At 42.4% G+C, this 16737-nt stretch overlaps 1 protein-coding gene across 1 annotated transcript; it reads right to left on the minus strand.

The window, feature by feature from the left end:
* Positions 1–2272: 2272 nt before the first annotated feature.
* LOC147435246 (uncharacterized) lies at positions 2273–7363 on the minus strand. The gene is made up of 4 exons (XM_086488333.1): positions 5713–7363; positions 5393–5522; positions 3635–4872; positions 2273–3500 (listed from the first exon to the last, which is right to left on the minus strand). The coding sequence occupies exons 1-4, from the start codon at positions 5843–5845 to the stop codon at positions 2614–2616; spliced, it is 2388 nt and encodes a 795-aa protein (XP_086344459.1). The 5' UTR covers positions 5846–7363; the 3' UTR covers positions 2273–2613.
* Between the last annotated feature and the right edge of the window lie 9374 nt (positions 7364–16737).

Genomic DNA, 16737 nt, shown 5'->3' on the forward strand with positions numbered 1-16737 from the left:
TAAATAGAGTGAGCCTAACAATATTCTTTGTAGCAATCAAATACTTGAGGGACTTCTGTATATCTTGAAACAACCTATTCCTGAAGCTTTCACTATTTTGGGACACTAGCAAAGACCAATCCTTGCCGTCAAACGATGGAAGTGGCAAATGATGGCCGAGATACTGCTACTAGTCGCACCTCCATTTCCGTTACCTTTGACCTCTGCGGTTTCAATGGATCATGCACCTTCTCCCCATCTACTCTCTCAATCAAAGCCTGCGTTGTCAACAACATCAAGTACTACATCAGTGTGAAGTTGTATAAGCGTCAGGTATGCACAAAACAGGCAAGGTCAACTAGCTCGTGACTCTTTCAAACAGATCAAGCACTAGGACATCTTTCGAGATGAAGTGACCTATGTCTGCATTCTCAAAGCTTTTACTACGATTGGGATCATTTACATGAAGATAAATAAATTATAATGCCATTTTGAGGCACGAGTTGTCAGAGCATAATCGTGTGTTGGGTAGTCCTTTTCTCAATATGCATGCGATGTGGTGTTCTTGGCCAAACTCAAAGTGTTCTAGAAACACTCCCTTCTCAAAGCAACGTATCCAAGAATACTCTAATCATAGCATGATATGCACAAAATTGGCCAAGAAGCCTTTGAACATTTTTTAGAAGATGCAATTAGAGGGCACTTTTCGCATGAAGTAACCTTTGTGTGCATCCTCAAGGTTTATGCTATGATGGAGGCCATCGACAGGGGAAACCAAATCCATGATGAGATTTTGAAGCAAGGGTGGACGTTGGAGAATTTGCGTGTGCAAGGTTGTGCTCTTTTGGGTATGTTCGAATTCGCAAAATGTAGTGATTTGTTAGATACAAAGTGTCTTGGAAAAGCTCCACAATCGATGGTGTATCTTGAGAGTGCTATGATCATATGATATGCACAAAATGGACAAGGCCAACAAGCTTTTGTCTAGTTTGAAACGATGCAGCAAGAGGGCATCTTGCAAGATGAAATGATCTATGTGTGTATCTTGGTTGTGATTGGGGACATTGACAAGGGAAAGCAATTCCTTGATCAGGTTTTGAAGCAAAGTGTGGTTGGAGCATCACGTTATGTCTGCCAAGTGTGAAACTCTTTGCCAAAATCAGAAGGTTACTTCTCGTGACTTTGTATTCGAGAATGCAAATGACATGATATGCACAAAATGGAAAAAATTGCCAAGCTTTTGATTGTTTTGAAAGGATGAAGCTAGAGGGCATCTTACCAACTAAAGGGTTCTATGTGTGTATCATCAAAGTTTGTATTGTGATCACTGATTGGGGCCAAGTGTGAAACTCTTTGCCAAAATCAAAGTTGGAGCAACTTGTTGTGTGGTCACAATACAAACTTTGATGTGGTCACAATCCTTGATGAAAATTTCAAGCAAGAATGGTTGGAGCATCATGTTGTGTGGGCTTCTGCTCTTATAGATATGTCGACAAAGTTGTTAGACATAGAAGCTCCCTTCTAGTAATGTTTTATTGGAGTGTTCTACTGGTAGGATATACACAAAATGGGCAAGATCCACGAGCTTTTCATTGACAACAAAGTGACTAAATTGCCGGCATAGACATGTGACAAAATTTTCCGGTTCATGATCTCTTTCTTGAATATCATGACTATGTAATAGGAAATGGACTTATAGGGGGGCAAGCATGACTTTTGTTCTTATAAATTTTGGAGAGACACTATGTTGACTCTTCACCGTACTTTAGTATGGCACTCACATAGGCGTGCAGTATTTTTTTTGACAATTAAAGAAAAAAAAAACAAAGTTGAAAAAGTTTAACTTTCGGTGTTCTTCTTTTGTTTCTAGTTCGAGATCTTGGGTTCCAAACTAACAAATCACTCATAAGGTAAGCGCTTCAAAAACACAAGAATGGCTTTGAGTTTACTATAATTATTATAGTCTGATTTTACCGCCACACATGTATTCATAGAATTGCTTGTCAAGCTGTGTGTTTGTGTGTGTGTGTGTGTGTGTTTTCTCCGGAATCCTCTGATGAACTTTCGTCCAAAATAGTTTAGTTAATATATGTAGTAAGAGACAAAGAAATCCAAGATCTTGTTTTGACTTTAAATTCATCGTTGAGGTTTCTGCAAAGTTTAATTGCATGACCAGGGAGTACTAAGTAGATCAGAGGACCCCTGGATTGAGCAGATCAGAAAAGAAAAATCAATTTACAAGGTTAAATAACTGTGAAGCGGCCCGACAAAACGCACTCAAGCGTATATCATCTCTCTCTCAAGTTAAATAGTTTGATATTCTTGATGTACATGAAAAAGGGTGCATTCTAAGTTTTGCTAGCTGATGCTTCTTGCCAAATATTCTTATTCAGCGTGATATAAGTAATCTTGTATCCCTTGGTTTGCTAGATAGTAGCCTGGAACACTTATTCTTAGGGTAAATGATCATATATAACCCTATAGTGTACAATTTGTGTATGGAGAATTGAATGTACTATGTTTGCTAGAGTAGTGTACTGTGGTGATCCTTGACCGACTGCCGGCGCAGAGGATCCTCATTAACATGCATGATTTGTCTGTGTAGCTACTAATTTTAATCGGCGCGGGTATAATTCAAATCTGCTCAAGCATTGCTGCAATGCACTGCAGCTCCGGTGACATGCTACTACTCTTGCACTTACCACAGTAATTATCTGGAGCTGGCTCATGATGATGATGACGACATGGTGATAAGGAGCCTGCTGCTGCCTGATAATCATCGGCCTGCTGGATTATATCGTCAAAGGAGGCTTCTTTGGTGTCGAGGTTTGAGGAGGATGACGTAGGAGCAGGCAGCTGGTTGACCAAGAGTAGCTGCGGCTGTTGCTGATGATCAGGGCGCTCCCTGTCGACGTCGACCACGTCTACGGCCAGCTCCTTTGGGGCCGTGCCAGCACAATATATTATTGAGGTTACTATGCTGTTCTTATCTGGGCAACTACCATCCATGTTACTCTCATGCAGCCGACGTACAGCTGCGTCACAGCTTGCAGGTGAGTAGTCGTCATTGATGCCTATGCTCTCGTCTCCAATACGCGCAATATGAGACTGTGAATCTACTCTCATATCCGCAAGTTGATGATCAAAATGCCAAGAACCAACGCTGTTGGAAGCCTCAATTAGTTGAGTAGACGACGTATAATTAGTAGCTGTACTAGTTGTTTTGTTGTTTATATCACAGCCACTTGCCAATGTCATGTCATGTGCAAGATGACGTTGACCAGACGTAGCTGGAGCGCAGCTAATGATTGCTGCAGGTTCCGGCTCGCCTTGTTTAGTAGATGTTGTGACGTTAGCAGTACAGGCGGCAGGCCCAGGCGCGGTGTGAGCTGCCCATATTTGCATGAGTAGGGCATTTCCTGAAAGCGGGTCGTCGGTAGCTTGTTGACTTCCACTTAGACCATTAGTCTCTGCATCCATTGGCTGAGATTCCGGTAGCCCACTCAAATCTGGGCCAACACCTGTATGAGTTGCAATATGGAGGAAAATTACTATTTCTTTCAACTACATAGATATAGAAAAATGCATGCACACCGATCTTCGAATCATTAGAGAAGCAGCTGCTAATGATAAATAAGACGTGGTGTTCTATTACCTGGAGTAGTGGCGGATGGAGCAGTAGCGTTGCACATCATATTGGTCCAGTAGCTGACACACGAGCATAGCTTGGCCGGATTCGCAACGTGAGCTGTACTTGAACACGTGCAGCAATTACTGATTGCCTGCTGCATGTTATAAGCGCTGTTGCTGCAATCTGCGGAGGTCTCTGAAGTTAAAGAAAAATAATTGGGCATAAAGTGATCGGGGCTCCTCAGTGCATAATTGGTGGGATCGTACAAAATGGGGGAGGATTTAGGTGGAAAACAAGTAAAAGGCATAGGAGCAGGAGCAGCATTGTTGGTATTGTCCTTAGGATGTTTGTATAAATAGCTATCGCTGTAGCTCATCAAGCTCTCAAACATCCCAGCGAAGCAGTCCACATGGTTTGTACTGCCAATACCAACAATGTTGCTACTTTCTATATTTGAGGCAGCCTGATCAGATGGCTGGCTATCTAAGGCCAACAATGTGGGCATCCTGGTCATCATATCGGGGGTCGAGTTGAGGATAAATGCCTGGCCGTTGGTGGTGGCAATCTGGCTCAAAAATAAAGGGTCATGGTCATGCATATGTAGCAGGATGTCGTGATGGTCAAATGCAGTAGCCGCAGTAGTACTAGCGTCGGTGGTGGTCATGTGTTGATCCGGCTTGCAGGAAATCAGATCAGAGTGCTGGTCAACGTCAATATTGAGCTTTGGTCTACTACTAGTAATGGGGCAGTTGTCTCTTGTCCTTGTGGGTGCATTCATGGTGGGTGCCTTGCTCTCTTTACACATGCTTCCTATGCTCTGGCCAAGTATGATGGCGGCATCTGGCACAAGGTGGTTATTATCTGACAGAAAGTTTCTGAGCTGGACTCTCCAGCTGTTAATGCCCTCCAGGGTATTCCTATCATCCTCCCCAACTTTGAAAAGAGGGTTGCGCAGCCTCATACTAGCATGCGCCGCCATCATATTTGAAGTGCTTTCTTGGAAGATGTTGTTGTCGAATTCCACACTCATTTCCTGCTCCATTGCCTTCTCAGTAATCATCACCATTGGATCCTGACAAGATCCCGCATTGGACCCACTCACCAGGCCGTCGCCCCCTTCTAAATTTGCATCCGTAACAATGGGTTGATGAGTCACTGGGTCTATTCCAGCTTGTTTTAGTTTCTTCTTGATACAAGAATTCCAGAAATTCTTGATCTCGTTGTCTGTTCTGCCTGGAAGATGGGATGCTATTTGCGACCACCTGCATGAGAGAGGTTATACCCATTGATTGTTCTGCCCTGAAATTAGTTTGAAAGTGCGATAGATTGCGCAATGTGCTCCATGGGCACATGTAGCCAGCTACTTATGTCATAATACAGTCATATATGTATAGTGCTAATCTACTAGATATTTGGTACAACGTCAATATGTTTCGTTATCATAATGTGCAACAGTCTGTAATGAAGGTTTCTTGTAAATTGAAAATGAGTACACATTGATCAATGTTGACAGAATTTTAAAAAAACCACAGAATCCTAGATGACCAATAATTGGGGTACATGAATTAATGCTTCAAATAAGGGAAGTACTACTTCGAGTGTAAGCAAATTGCAATGTAGTCTTTTATTTGGAGATAGATACGCAAAAGCGACAAGCTCTCACTAATTAGGATAGAAATCGGCTTAATATATCTTGAATTGTGATCGGTTATCATCCTTCCAATAACTATATATATGCCATAGTTTTTAAAATTTGAGCGAAAGATCATGAAAGAGTTGTACCTGTTGCCCAGAAGGGCATGCAGCTCGATGATGAGCTTTTCCTCCATTGCTGAAAAGGTGCCTCGTTTGAGATCAGGCCTCAGATAATTTATCCACCGCAACCGGCAGCTCTTTCCACACCGCATCAGGCCTGCATTCAGTGCGCATTTAATTAGACTTGCTTCTCAATTACAAGCTTTTGTGTCAGCAGTACAGCTATATCGAACTACATTTTCTGACTTATCGGGTGAATGGAATGGAGCTGGGCTCAATAGAGCCTGCAAAATACATGAATGAGAGAGAGAGAGAGAGAGAGAGAGAGAGAGAGAGAGAGAGAGTACCAGCTTGTTTGGGGACGGAGCTCCAGCAGCCGTGGCCATGACGGGTGATGTGGCGGATAAGCTTCTCATCCTCCTCGGGCGACCACAGTCCCTTTCTCAGCTTCTGCTTCTGGCAACACGCGTGTCTTCCCATGATTGATCTCTGTACCGCTCTTGGACGTCCGCTCTAGTGGCGCGCCACTGTACTCTCGTAATTCTGAGAGAGAGAGAGAGAGAGGGGGGGGGGATCAGTGAGTTCGTAAGAATCTGCGCGTTGGTTGGTGCTGATCAAGAGCGCCCTACACATGTGCAGGTGATGCTCGAAGCTGCTGCGCGCAGTATATTTGTGTACATTTGTCGCGCTTTTGTGCAATGCAGCGTCGTGCTTCTTTCCATTCGCCTTTCAACTTTTGTCCAAAAAAGTCACCTTCACTTCTTTCTGGTTTAATTGTGCAGATGCACCTGCACCCTGCTTCTCTTGCTCGCTGCCGCCACTTGATCTCCTCCTCCTATTATTCTATTCTCGGGTCGGCCCTCCCCCTCCTTTGCGGAGCTCCGGTACGGCCACGATCAGCAGCTTCTACTCGAAGAGGAAGCCCTGTTATATATGCAAAGAGGCCCATGTATGCATTTCATTTTGTCCGGCATGCAGTGTGTGCGTACTGCGTGCGCGTGCATCAAAGATTATGAACGTAGGGCTAACTGTGTATTAAGAGAGAGAGAGAGAGAGAGAGAGAGAGGATTATCTGTGGGCAGGGAAGAGGATCGCTACAGCTAGAAATCCTGGCTTGTAAAAGCTCCAAGAGCCTCGCCTTCATTGATATAAGGAGGGAGTACAGGTCCGGCAAATTCGCTGTGTTTTCAAAAGCGGGGCTCTTCTTCTCTCTCTCTCTCTCTCTCTCTCTGTTGGAGAGTAGCTAGCCTTCTAAATCGTCATAATTGCCAATTATGCTTAAGCAAATCGCTCTAAGGCTCAATTATGCCAAGGAGACTTAGAAGGTGGGGGTCCCATATCATCATCAATTCAGAAGCCTTTGAAAAAATATTTCTACCCACATTCTGCTTCCAGATCTATAAAAATGATGCTGTTAAAAGGACGCATTACAAAAGCTGCTATTTAACTGGAATGTGACGCCCATATGCATGCCCAGCTGCATAATATATGAACTGAGATCAACACACATGACCTCTTTTTTATTTAGACTCTAGAGTAATTGGAGAGGGGGAGTTGGAGAGGAATTTCAATGGTAGTAGTATTAAAGGAGTAGTAGCTGTAAGCTACATGTAGGCTGTAGGATGTCCTGCACGAGTGATGCGTACATAGTATGTACTTGAGTGCGGGTGCTTTTTGGCTGAAACTGAAGCAAATATAATGAAGGCTTGAATCAAAAAAGAGCCTCAACAACGACGTCATGTAGGCTAAGGAATGGGATCACGGAAAATGGAAGTGGGCCAGCAGCAAGGGCACACAATGCCTGTTTTTCATCGTTTAATTAATTGGGGCGGACAGTAGAACCATCAAATCAGAGGGAAGCTGTATTTTGTTAGCCTTTAGGAACAAGCTCAACACAAATGATTTTTCGAATGTGGAATTACACCAAATCAAATGTATATGAAGGCTCGACAAACTAACATGATAAGGCGATCATAAGTCGTAATTTAATTTCAAGAGTGATGACATAAAGTAAGGAAAGGGAGAGGGGGGGGGGGGGGGGGGGGGGGGGGGGGGGGGGGCGGGGCGGGGCAATTATGACTCACAAATTGTTGCTCAAAAGCTAAGGGTGAGCCGGGGGAGCTCTGATCATAACTAGCTTATGCTTACTTCTCTCGCATTATATACGACGTGCGTGTGTGTGTGTGTGTGTTTTGTTTTTTTTTTTTTTTCCTTGGGGGGTGGGGGGGGGGGGGGGGGGGCATAAATGCACTGTTGTTGACGCCCAACCGACTTTCCTCTCACGTTTGTTCCAAGTCACACATGACTACTCAGTGATCAAAAGTTCCGATTCACTCAATAACATTGTAATTCCATCAGATTTTTGACCATATCCTTTTCATTTATAATATGAGGCAGACAGCTCAATGCTAAAATATTTGAAACAAAGATCTTCAAAACAAAAGGCCCCAAGGATCCAAACCGCCACAGGATGACTTGATGCAATTTGACCGTGAAAAGGAAAATCTTAGATCAAGTAAATATTGCAATGTCTTTGATCAAAAGTGTGCCTCAACAATTATATATGCTAGTACTATGCACACACACGCGGGCATAACAAACTGCATCCTTTATACAGTAGTAAATTCATATGTGCATATGGCATGGTACCCCTCATTTGGTTTTGCAAGGTATACATGTGCATTCTTTTAAATATGTGTAGATTGCCTTGTACTTGGGCATCCCGGATAGTCAAATATATCTTTGTACAGCGATTTCATTACAAGTGTCAGGAAAGAAACTTGCACAAAAAAAGGGGGTCGTGTTGATATACACTGTCTCTCTACGTCTGAAATATTGAATCTTGCTACAAATGTTACTTAAGTAGACGTGGGCCGGGCCGGGGCAAGTGTAGATGAAAAGCAACACCCAAAAAGCTAGAAATTTGCACATTCGAGCCATCAAAGCTGAAAGAATGGACCAGGGCCACAAACACATCCTCAAAACAAAGCAATCAAACGCATTTTACGTGATGACTCACCACAGACACAGAGAGAGAGAGAGAGAGAGAGAGAGAGAGAGAGAGAGAGAGAGAGAGAGACGCTTATGAGAAAAGGGCGTGGGGCTCAAGGCAAGCTTTTAGGGGGCCCAGCCCAACACACTACTTAGCAAATGGGCCACTGATTGCTGAGCAACTCAACAAAATCATGAGAAAGGTTGCGCAATGTTTTGGCAAGCCTCTCGAGTCTCTAGTCGCCGCTAGCCTCTCTTCACTCTTGAGCCTGCGACGTATACCGGTGTACTTTTCAACTGTATTATTGCTTCAGCTCTTCTTTTTTTTTTTTGGTTTTATAATCTATTCAAAACTCTCTGAGTTAGTCAGTATTGCAAAAAAAAAAAAGATTTTAAGGAAGTTTGACCACCAGCATGTGTGGAAAAGTCTTTCAATTGGTTGTCTCCAAGACCAAGCTAGGGCCTTGAAACGGAAGTTGGTGTGAAGGAGCTCTGCTAGCGTGGCTACCCTCTGCATGTTCCGTACACCGCCCACGCACAGGCCTGTCGCTTTCACCTTTCCCCTTTACGCTTACTCCTAAAGTTATGTCCTCTCTTTGGACCACCTTGCCCCTCCCCCTTTGGAGGGGGGGGGGGGGGGGGGGGGGGGGGGGGGAGGGAGATGGGATCTGCATGGAGCTGCACGAAGCCCTGCGAAATGGGTTGGTCCACCCTATGCAGACAAGCACTACTCCTCATGGTCCACCAAGCTTGCTAGCTTCCAATCCTCTGTTTCAAGCAATGTCGATGGGAGGTCTTACCATCCCCACAGAGCAAAGACAGGAACATGCTGGCCTCATGGGGGTTAGTCTTCGACCTCAGCACCTTACCTATGCCGCCGTTTGCTGGCAATCCTCTCACGAGCCCCATCCCTCATTCTGGAATTAATCCAACTCTGCCCCTTTCTGCACAGTTTCACACTCTAGGTATGATGATGCACTCTAACTCTAATCCTCTGTTTGGCTGCAACCCCATGATGTGTCAAGATGATATTAGAGACTTCTCTCTGCATCTTCAACATTTGAGCAAAAATGAACCTCAGACAACTGGGGGGACGAGGAAGAAACCCATACCTTTCCTAAGCCTTTGCCACATGGTGAACTAAGAGAGGAGGAGGCAGATCCCTCTGAATCAGACAATGACCAAGACAATGAGAGTGTTGTGGTCATTCCTACAAAAGATCTTGAGCTTTGGTTCACTCAGCTACAGGACCGAGTGGCTATTGGGTTGATTCATGGTGTCAGACCTTCTGTCGAAGCACTAAGGATCAGGATGTCCCACAATTGGGAAAATAGGAACATCAAAGTCAATCATGTCCAATATTCGCCAAATAACTACTATCTCTTTTTTTGTGAAGGCTCCAATGTTGCTCTTCATATCATTAGCCAGGGGCAGTGAGGCTGATTAGAAATATTCCTCTGTTAGTTTTTAACTAGTACCAGGGCTTCAACCCTAGGGGTCCTATGCCTACCAAAGCCTCTGTATGGGTTGATTTTCCCGACCTGCCAGTGGAATATTATCCTTGGCTCAAGATAATGTAGGAAGAGTATTGGGTCAGAGATGAAGATCTGGCCGCAACCATAAATGGGATCCCCAATTTCTCATTGTAGTTGACCTGATTGCAAACTTGAAGAGGATGATCGCAATCAAATATTCTGAGGGACAACTTTTCCACCTGCAGCTGGTCTTATATAAGAATCTACCAAATGCATGTTTTCACTGCCTGAACAAGGGAACTATATAAAAGACTGTCCTGATCTCAAGCATGCACCTGTTCAAGAAGACCCTCAGCAGGACTGCAAGGACTCTTTCCAGCCAATGCAAAGAGAAAGAGTGCTAAGAGTAGCAGGAACCCTAAGCCCTCTACCAACAGAAACAAAAACAGTTTCAGTCCTCTCCTACAAGAAGTTTTTGATCCCTTTAGTCATGATGTGCTAGAAGAAGTAGGCAACAATGAAGAAGTCATGAATGCAACCTCTTCTAAGTGTGGGGAGATACCAAGGGGAAAAGCCTCCACCTCCAATGATGCAAACAACCAGAAAGCTATGGATGGTCAGAAATCACCCTCCCCCCCTATAGTCCCTCAAGCCAAGCAAGGGGGGCCTTTCCTCAGCTAGCTCTTCAGACTCTGAGTACTTTTCTATGCCTAGCTTCAATTGAAGGACAAAAGCATTGACGATATAAATCTATTTGAATCCCAATTGCAGGAGCAAGAGGACTTGATGAAGACACAATTAAGTAGTGATATTAGCAAATATGTGGACATCATAATGACTCAGATAGAGGAGGAAGGCTTCCTCTGGCTCCCCATCCCTCATCCAAAAGAAAGAAAGAGACCTCTAAGAATCCAACCAGATCCTTGGTTGTTCTGGATAAACCTTCTAAAAACAACAAAAAATTAGTTGTCCTCATCTTCCTTCAAGAGGTAAAAGTATATGGTTCTAACTTGTCCTCTAACCTGCAAAGGTTAGGTGCAAGATTCAATTGGCTCTACTTCATCCTGCAAGTCCTCGCTTTTGAAAAGGGTAGTTGGGTGACGGTATCTCTTAACAGTCCATTCAATTACACACTCATTTCTTTGTATCCCTCAAACTCATCAGTGGAAAGAGCAAAAACTTGGGAGGAGTTATCGAAGCTGCAAGGCCCCTGTATTTGTGCAGGGGATTTTAACATGGTGGAATCCTCTTTTGAGAGGTGGAAGTAGCAAGGACTCACTATCAGTGGATCAGAAAAAAGAAATTGGGAACTGGCTCTCTCAAAGCCCAATCTTGTTGATATCTCTGAGGACACTGGCCTTACTTATAGCAATAAACAAATGGGTGAGTGCTACAAGGCAGCAAGGCTTGACAGAGTCTACATGAGCTCCAACCTATTGCGAGAATATTGGCAAGTAAGTTGTGGTAAAGATAACTTTTTCTTATTGTATGATCACTCACCTGTTATGTTTGAACTTCAAAAAGAAGCTTCCTCCTTCCCACACTTTATGTGAGCTAAAAAACAAACTTAGAGAGGAAGAGCTTCTTATGGCTAGATCTTCCATCCTATGGACAAGAGAATTCTGGGCAGGAAAAATCAACAAGCCTAATAAACATATGTTCAACCTTCTGAAAAAGAAGAAAATAAAGGACTTTGTCCCTATGCTTAAAAAGAAGGATGGCACTATTTCAAAAAACAACAAGGAAAATTTAAAGATTGTTACATATTTTTATGCTAATATTTTCTCTTCCCCCTCCAAAAGAGGGGCTGACATCACAACTTCCAGAGCCACTATAGCTAGAGCTAGAAAAAGAAGTGTGCATGTGCATATTGCAAAAGTGATGGATCAGCCCTAACAGAGGGGGAGATTCTGGACTCCATTGATGCACTAAAAAATGGGAAGTCTCCTGGTTGTGATGGTCTTCCAAATGAATTTTTAAAAATGTACAAAGACTTTCTCCTGCCCTATCTCTTGTCCATATAGGGGGAAGCTCTCAAGGTAGGAGCTCTCTCCACCTCTATGAACATAGGCATTATTAAGCTCATTCATAAAAGGGGGGGAAAGGAAGACTTAGGGAATTGGAGACCCATATCTTGTCTGACTTCTGTGTACAAAATTTTCTCATTGGCCTTAGCTAGAAGACGGAGTTCTATCATGCATGATCAGATTATCCTGCCAGAACAGAAAGGATTCATAAAGGGCAGATTCATTCTAGATTCCACTATTACCGTGTGGGAGGCCTTTGAATATGCTCATGATAATGAATAGAGTTCATCTTCTTCAAAATTTATTTTGACAAAGCTTATGACATAGGATTGAATGGGATTTCATTCTTCTGTCTCTTCAAGACATTGGGTTTGGAAGACACTTTATTAAATGCATTCAGGTCCTTTTTGGCAATGCATGCTCTAGAGTAGCCATTAGTGGTGCTCTGTCTGACATTTTCCCTTTGAAAAGATCCACAAGGCAGGGTTTCCCTATTGCTCCTTTTTTAATTGCAATATGCTCTGATGCTCTTGGCTGGCTGACTTAGGATGCCTTGAACAATAAGAGTATGAGGGGTCTCCAAATTCTTGGAATTGAAAAAGAATTGGTATTACAACAATTTACTGATGATACTAATTCAATTTTTCCAAATGATAATGATTTAGTTGTCCACTTATGGAAATGTCTGGATACATTTTGCAAAGCAAGTCGTTCAGTGATCAACCATGCTAAAACAGGTATTAAAAGTTTCTCAGGTCAGTCCCCACAAATTGTAAGATGCATGGAAATCAAAGATGGGTAAATTTTTAGACTCCTAGGAATGCCTATGGGATTCAAAGTAACATTTTCTCAACGATGGGAATGGGTGATGTCTAAATTCAAGCAAAAGATTGCAAAAAATGGAACCAATATCCAAGTTCCACCTCAGCTAGAGCTTTTGTTTTGAATCACTACCTGCTACCCTCTTTAATTTATTTTTTGTCTTGTTGGTCTCCAACCAAATATCAGTTGAAGTAGGCTACTGCCTTGGCCAGGAACTTCCTCTAGGGAGAGGATAATGAACAGAACAAGGTCTCCAAAGTCCCCTGGGATATATGTTGCATGCCAAAAAGCAAGGGTGGTCTTGGACTACTCAATCTAGAAAGATTATCCACTAGGATGGCAGCCAAATGGATCCTTAGAGCTGTAGAATCAACAGACTATTGGGTTGCCCTCCTCAAGAGAAATATCTAAAAGTTTAAGTTGGTGAGCTACAAAGCCTGGTTTAATCTACACATCACAGAGGTAATGCTCTCTCCAACCCCTTTCCAACCAGTAGGCTCCAAGATAACATGTAGAATGTGGATTGCCTGGGAAGCCATCAAAGCCAACTGGAAGCTCTCACATGACTTTTATTCTAACCACTCCATTTTTTTGCTAGATTCTGTGTGTTTTGGCTTCTTTATAGATAAGGACTTCTCCCTATGTAGAAGATCTCACAAATTCCATAAGAGAGGTATTAGAACTTGGGTAGACCTGTTGATTCAAGGAAAGTTGAGATCTAAAGCTCAACTCCAGGAGGATTTCTTAATCCCTCTCTCTCTGGCAGATGGTTCCAAGCTAGACCAAGCACATTATGGAAAATCTTAGAGTTCCTATTAGAGTCAGTCAAGCAGCTAGCCAGATACAAAGATTGGCATCAGAAGCCTACAAATACTTCTTCCCGAAAGCAGGGGTAAAGAGTGACTTGAAGAAAAGATTAAATAAACTATGGAGCGTCTCATGGAGCAGTAAAGTACAGTGAACGTATAGATTCAAATGTCTATGGGCCTTCCCTTTAGAGAACAAGCATTCTACTCTTCTATGGCTCATTATTCACCAAGGCATCTGGAGTGGGGGTAAGGCATCAAAGGCAGTGTTAGTGATGGGGTCTGCACCAGATGCTCTAGAGAAATTGAAGATTGTGCACACTTGTGGTTCAACTGCAGGTGTAATATTGAAATGATCAAGGGTACATGCTAGCAATAACCAGCCAACTCAATCTTAAATCTTTGGACTTCAGAGACTGGCTACTGGGTAATTGCAAAGGGCTTGACATATCGCTATGGAACATTTGGAGAAGCTTGATATTGTGGTTTATATAGCTACAGAGAAACGCCTCAATTTTCATAAATTCATCTCCTTACCCTTTTGACCTTCTTAAGTTGGAACTTAGGCAAAGTGCTCTGAGACTTTGCAAAAAAGCTAATGAAGCATTCCCCGAAGGTTATAATGTATCCCGAATGATGAAAACTACCAAATGGAAGCACTGGAGCCTTATTGTCCCTAGATTTTACCACCCTACCCGGCTCAGAATGTCCCTCTTGTTGTAAAGCCTTTGCCTTGGGGCTGTCTCACCCCCCTCCTGTGGGTCCCTTGTATTTTGTCTATACCATCTTAATCAAAATTCTAATTTCCTAAAAAAAAATTCTCTCAATTTCAAGTCTTAAATGTCAACAAGTTGCATAGCATTCATAGCATCACTCATCACTATATCACATTTAAAGGGATCAATGTTGGAGGGAAAAAGTAGGGGGCATGCCAATTGTGGGCCGTCAAATTTGGTGGCACAGAGACGGCCCAAATTTACAAAAATATATCCCAAATACCAATTTTCCTGCATTTACAATATGACACACCCAAATCCTCTATATTTTAGTGAACGCATGCGAGAGTAGTGGTTAGAGCACATGCCTCGTTGCACGGAGGTTGAGGGTTCAAGATGTGGGGCACGAACCGACCCAAATTTACAAAAGTTTTTTGAATGTACAAATGTGCATCGGATGGCCTGAATTCCCCCAGCCGTAGATCCCATTCGAAGCTATCCAAGTGATAATAGTGTGGAGGGTCATCATCCTCATACCCTCATTTAGGGAGTTTTAGAACTAGTCATACTTGGTTGGCCTTGTCATAGGCCCTTTTTTTTGTGCAAAAGTTTAAGTTGGCATTGGAGGTAGCAAAAAAAGATATGTACCTCTATCAAGCACATGTAAATCTTGCCATCAAATATTTATTATTGAAGAAAACATGTGCATTAAAACAAATGACATCAAAATGCACAAACAAAATTAGACTACTTATCTATTAAGCGAGAAGGCGCCTCATTAGAGTGTGCTAGGCTAAATACAATGTTTTGACAAGCTACAATAAGAACCATGAGACTAATTAAACTTTTCATTGTGACATGAGGACATGGCAGAAACTATAGACCACATAGTGCAAGACATATAAAATATAAAAGTGCCACATAGGAGTATTTGGGAGAAAAGCCACTATGTCTCTCCAAGAATTATAAAGAATGAAAGCGGTGCCACGTCTCGTAGTCTAGTGTGTGGTCCAAACAAATGCATACACATGGAAATTTGGATGCTAGTAACGAACCTTTATTATTTATTGACGTAAAGATTTGCTTTGGTAGCTTTGGAGAGGTTGTTGTTATTCATTATCATAAATGTAGTGGATGTTTGCTATGGTGTAGAGGGCATGAGATCAAGATTAGGGACATACCCAAATGATTAGCATTAATTAAAACCATTAACATACATAGTATGTATTAGTTCACCATAATGGACATTCTACATGAAAGATCAAATCAAAATGTATGTTATGTTAGAACACCCTACATAAGTATGAGACCCTAGTTGTAGAAGGGGGAACCACCTCTAGCAGGAGTGAGCTTTCAGAAGCATCCAATGAGTTACCATAGTAACTTAAAGTGCACAGTCAGTCAGACACTAGTCTAGTAGCCTATAAATAAGACTCACTATTCATTTTTGGGGACTTTTGACCCTTGGTCTTTTGAAACTCTTGTGACTCTTGTATCACTTTGTAATTATCTTGTAACAACATCTTATACTGCTATGCTCTCTCTCTCTCTCTCTCTCTCTCTCTCTCTCTCTCTCTCTCTCTCTCTCTCTCTCTCTCTCTCTCTCTTTCTATAATTTGAAAACCATTTATTGGCATACTTAATGCTCACCAATTTTACACTAAGTATTCTGAATACAATTCCAGTTCTAGTTCCAGTTAGTGTTTAGTAATTTCATTTTCCACTTTTGTCTTCCACTAGTCTAAAGTGCTATCTGGATTCTGTAAATATGAAATCTATAACTCTAAGTACCAACTTGGAATAGCTCTCTGGTCACATCCAGCTCATTCCATTTTAGTGATCACGATGGTTTGGGCTAAGTCACTCTGGGACCGATGAACTACCTCCCAGTTGGTATTAGAGCTATTGCATGTCAACAATGCCACCCATGATGAGCACAAGAGGTCGATGACCAACTACTAGATTCATGGAGAACCCAGATTGGGTCAGTCCAACTCTAGAAGAATCAGAGCCAGACTATGATACTGATCACCACCTTGGTCGACCCAGGGAAGGGTAAAGCAGAAGAATCAAGGAACTCTTAGCATTCCAGTCATGTCACGTGTAGGAAAGTTGAACGGGCTGAATGAAGAGGTAGGTCTAATGGGACTTAGTAAGGTCATAAGCACAATGAGGGAAGTGATGGAAATAGAACAAGTCACCAATCTTCACCTAAGCAGTCTAAGAAGACAGCAAAAAACACAGTTTTTGAAACAGAAACAGAAGACTGGGAGGTAGACACAGATCATTACAAAAAGAAGACCAGAGATAGGAAGCCATTTCATAGAACCAGAGCCAATAAAAACAATGATCATTCCAGCAATCTGAAGATTTCTTTCCCTATAGGGAAATTTCACACGATAGCTTCAAGTCAAGTTATCTATTAACAAAAGACACTACTAATCATCCAACTTTAAAAAAATTGAATTTGGTTATACTTAAATACTAGAAAAATTGAATTTCACGTGATAACTTCGAGTTGAGCTATCTATCAAC

The sequence above is a fragment of the Adiantum capillus-veneris genome, chromosome 18 (genome assembly GCF_014529385.1).
Source record: "Adiantum capillus-veneris isolate H3 chromosome 18, ASM1452938v2, whole genome shotgun sequence".
NCBI lineage: Eukaryota > Viridiplantae > Streptophyta > Polypodiopsida > Polypodiales > Pteridaceae > Adiantum > Adiantum capillus-veneris.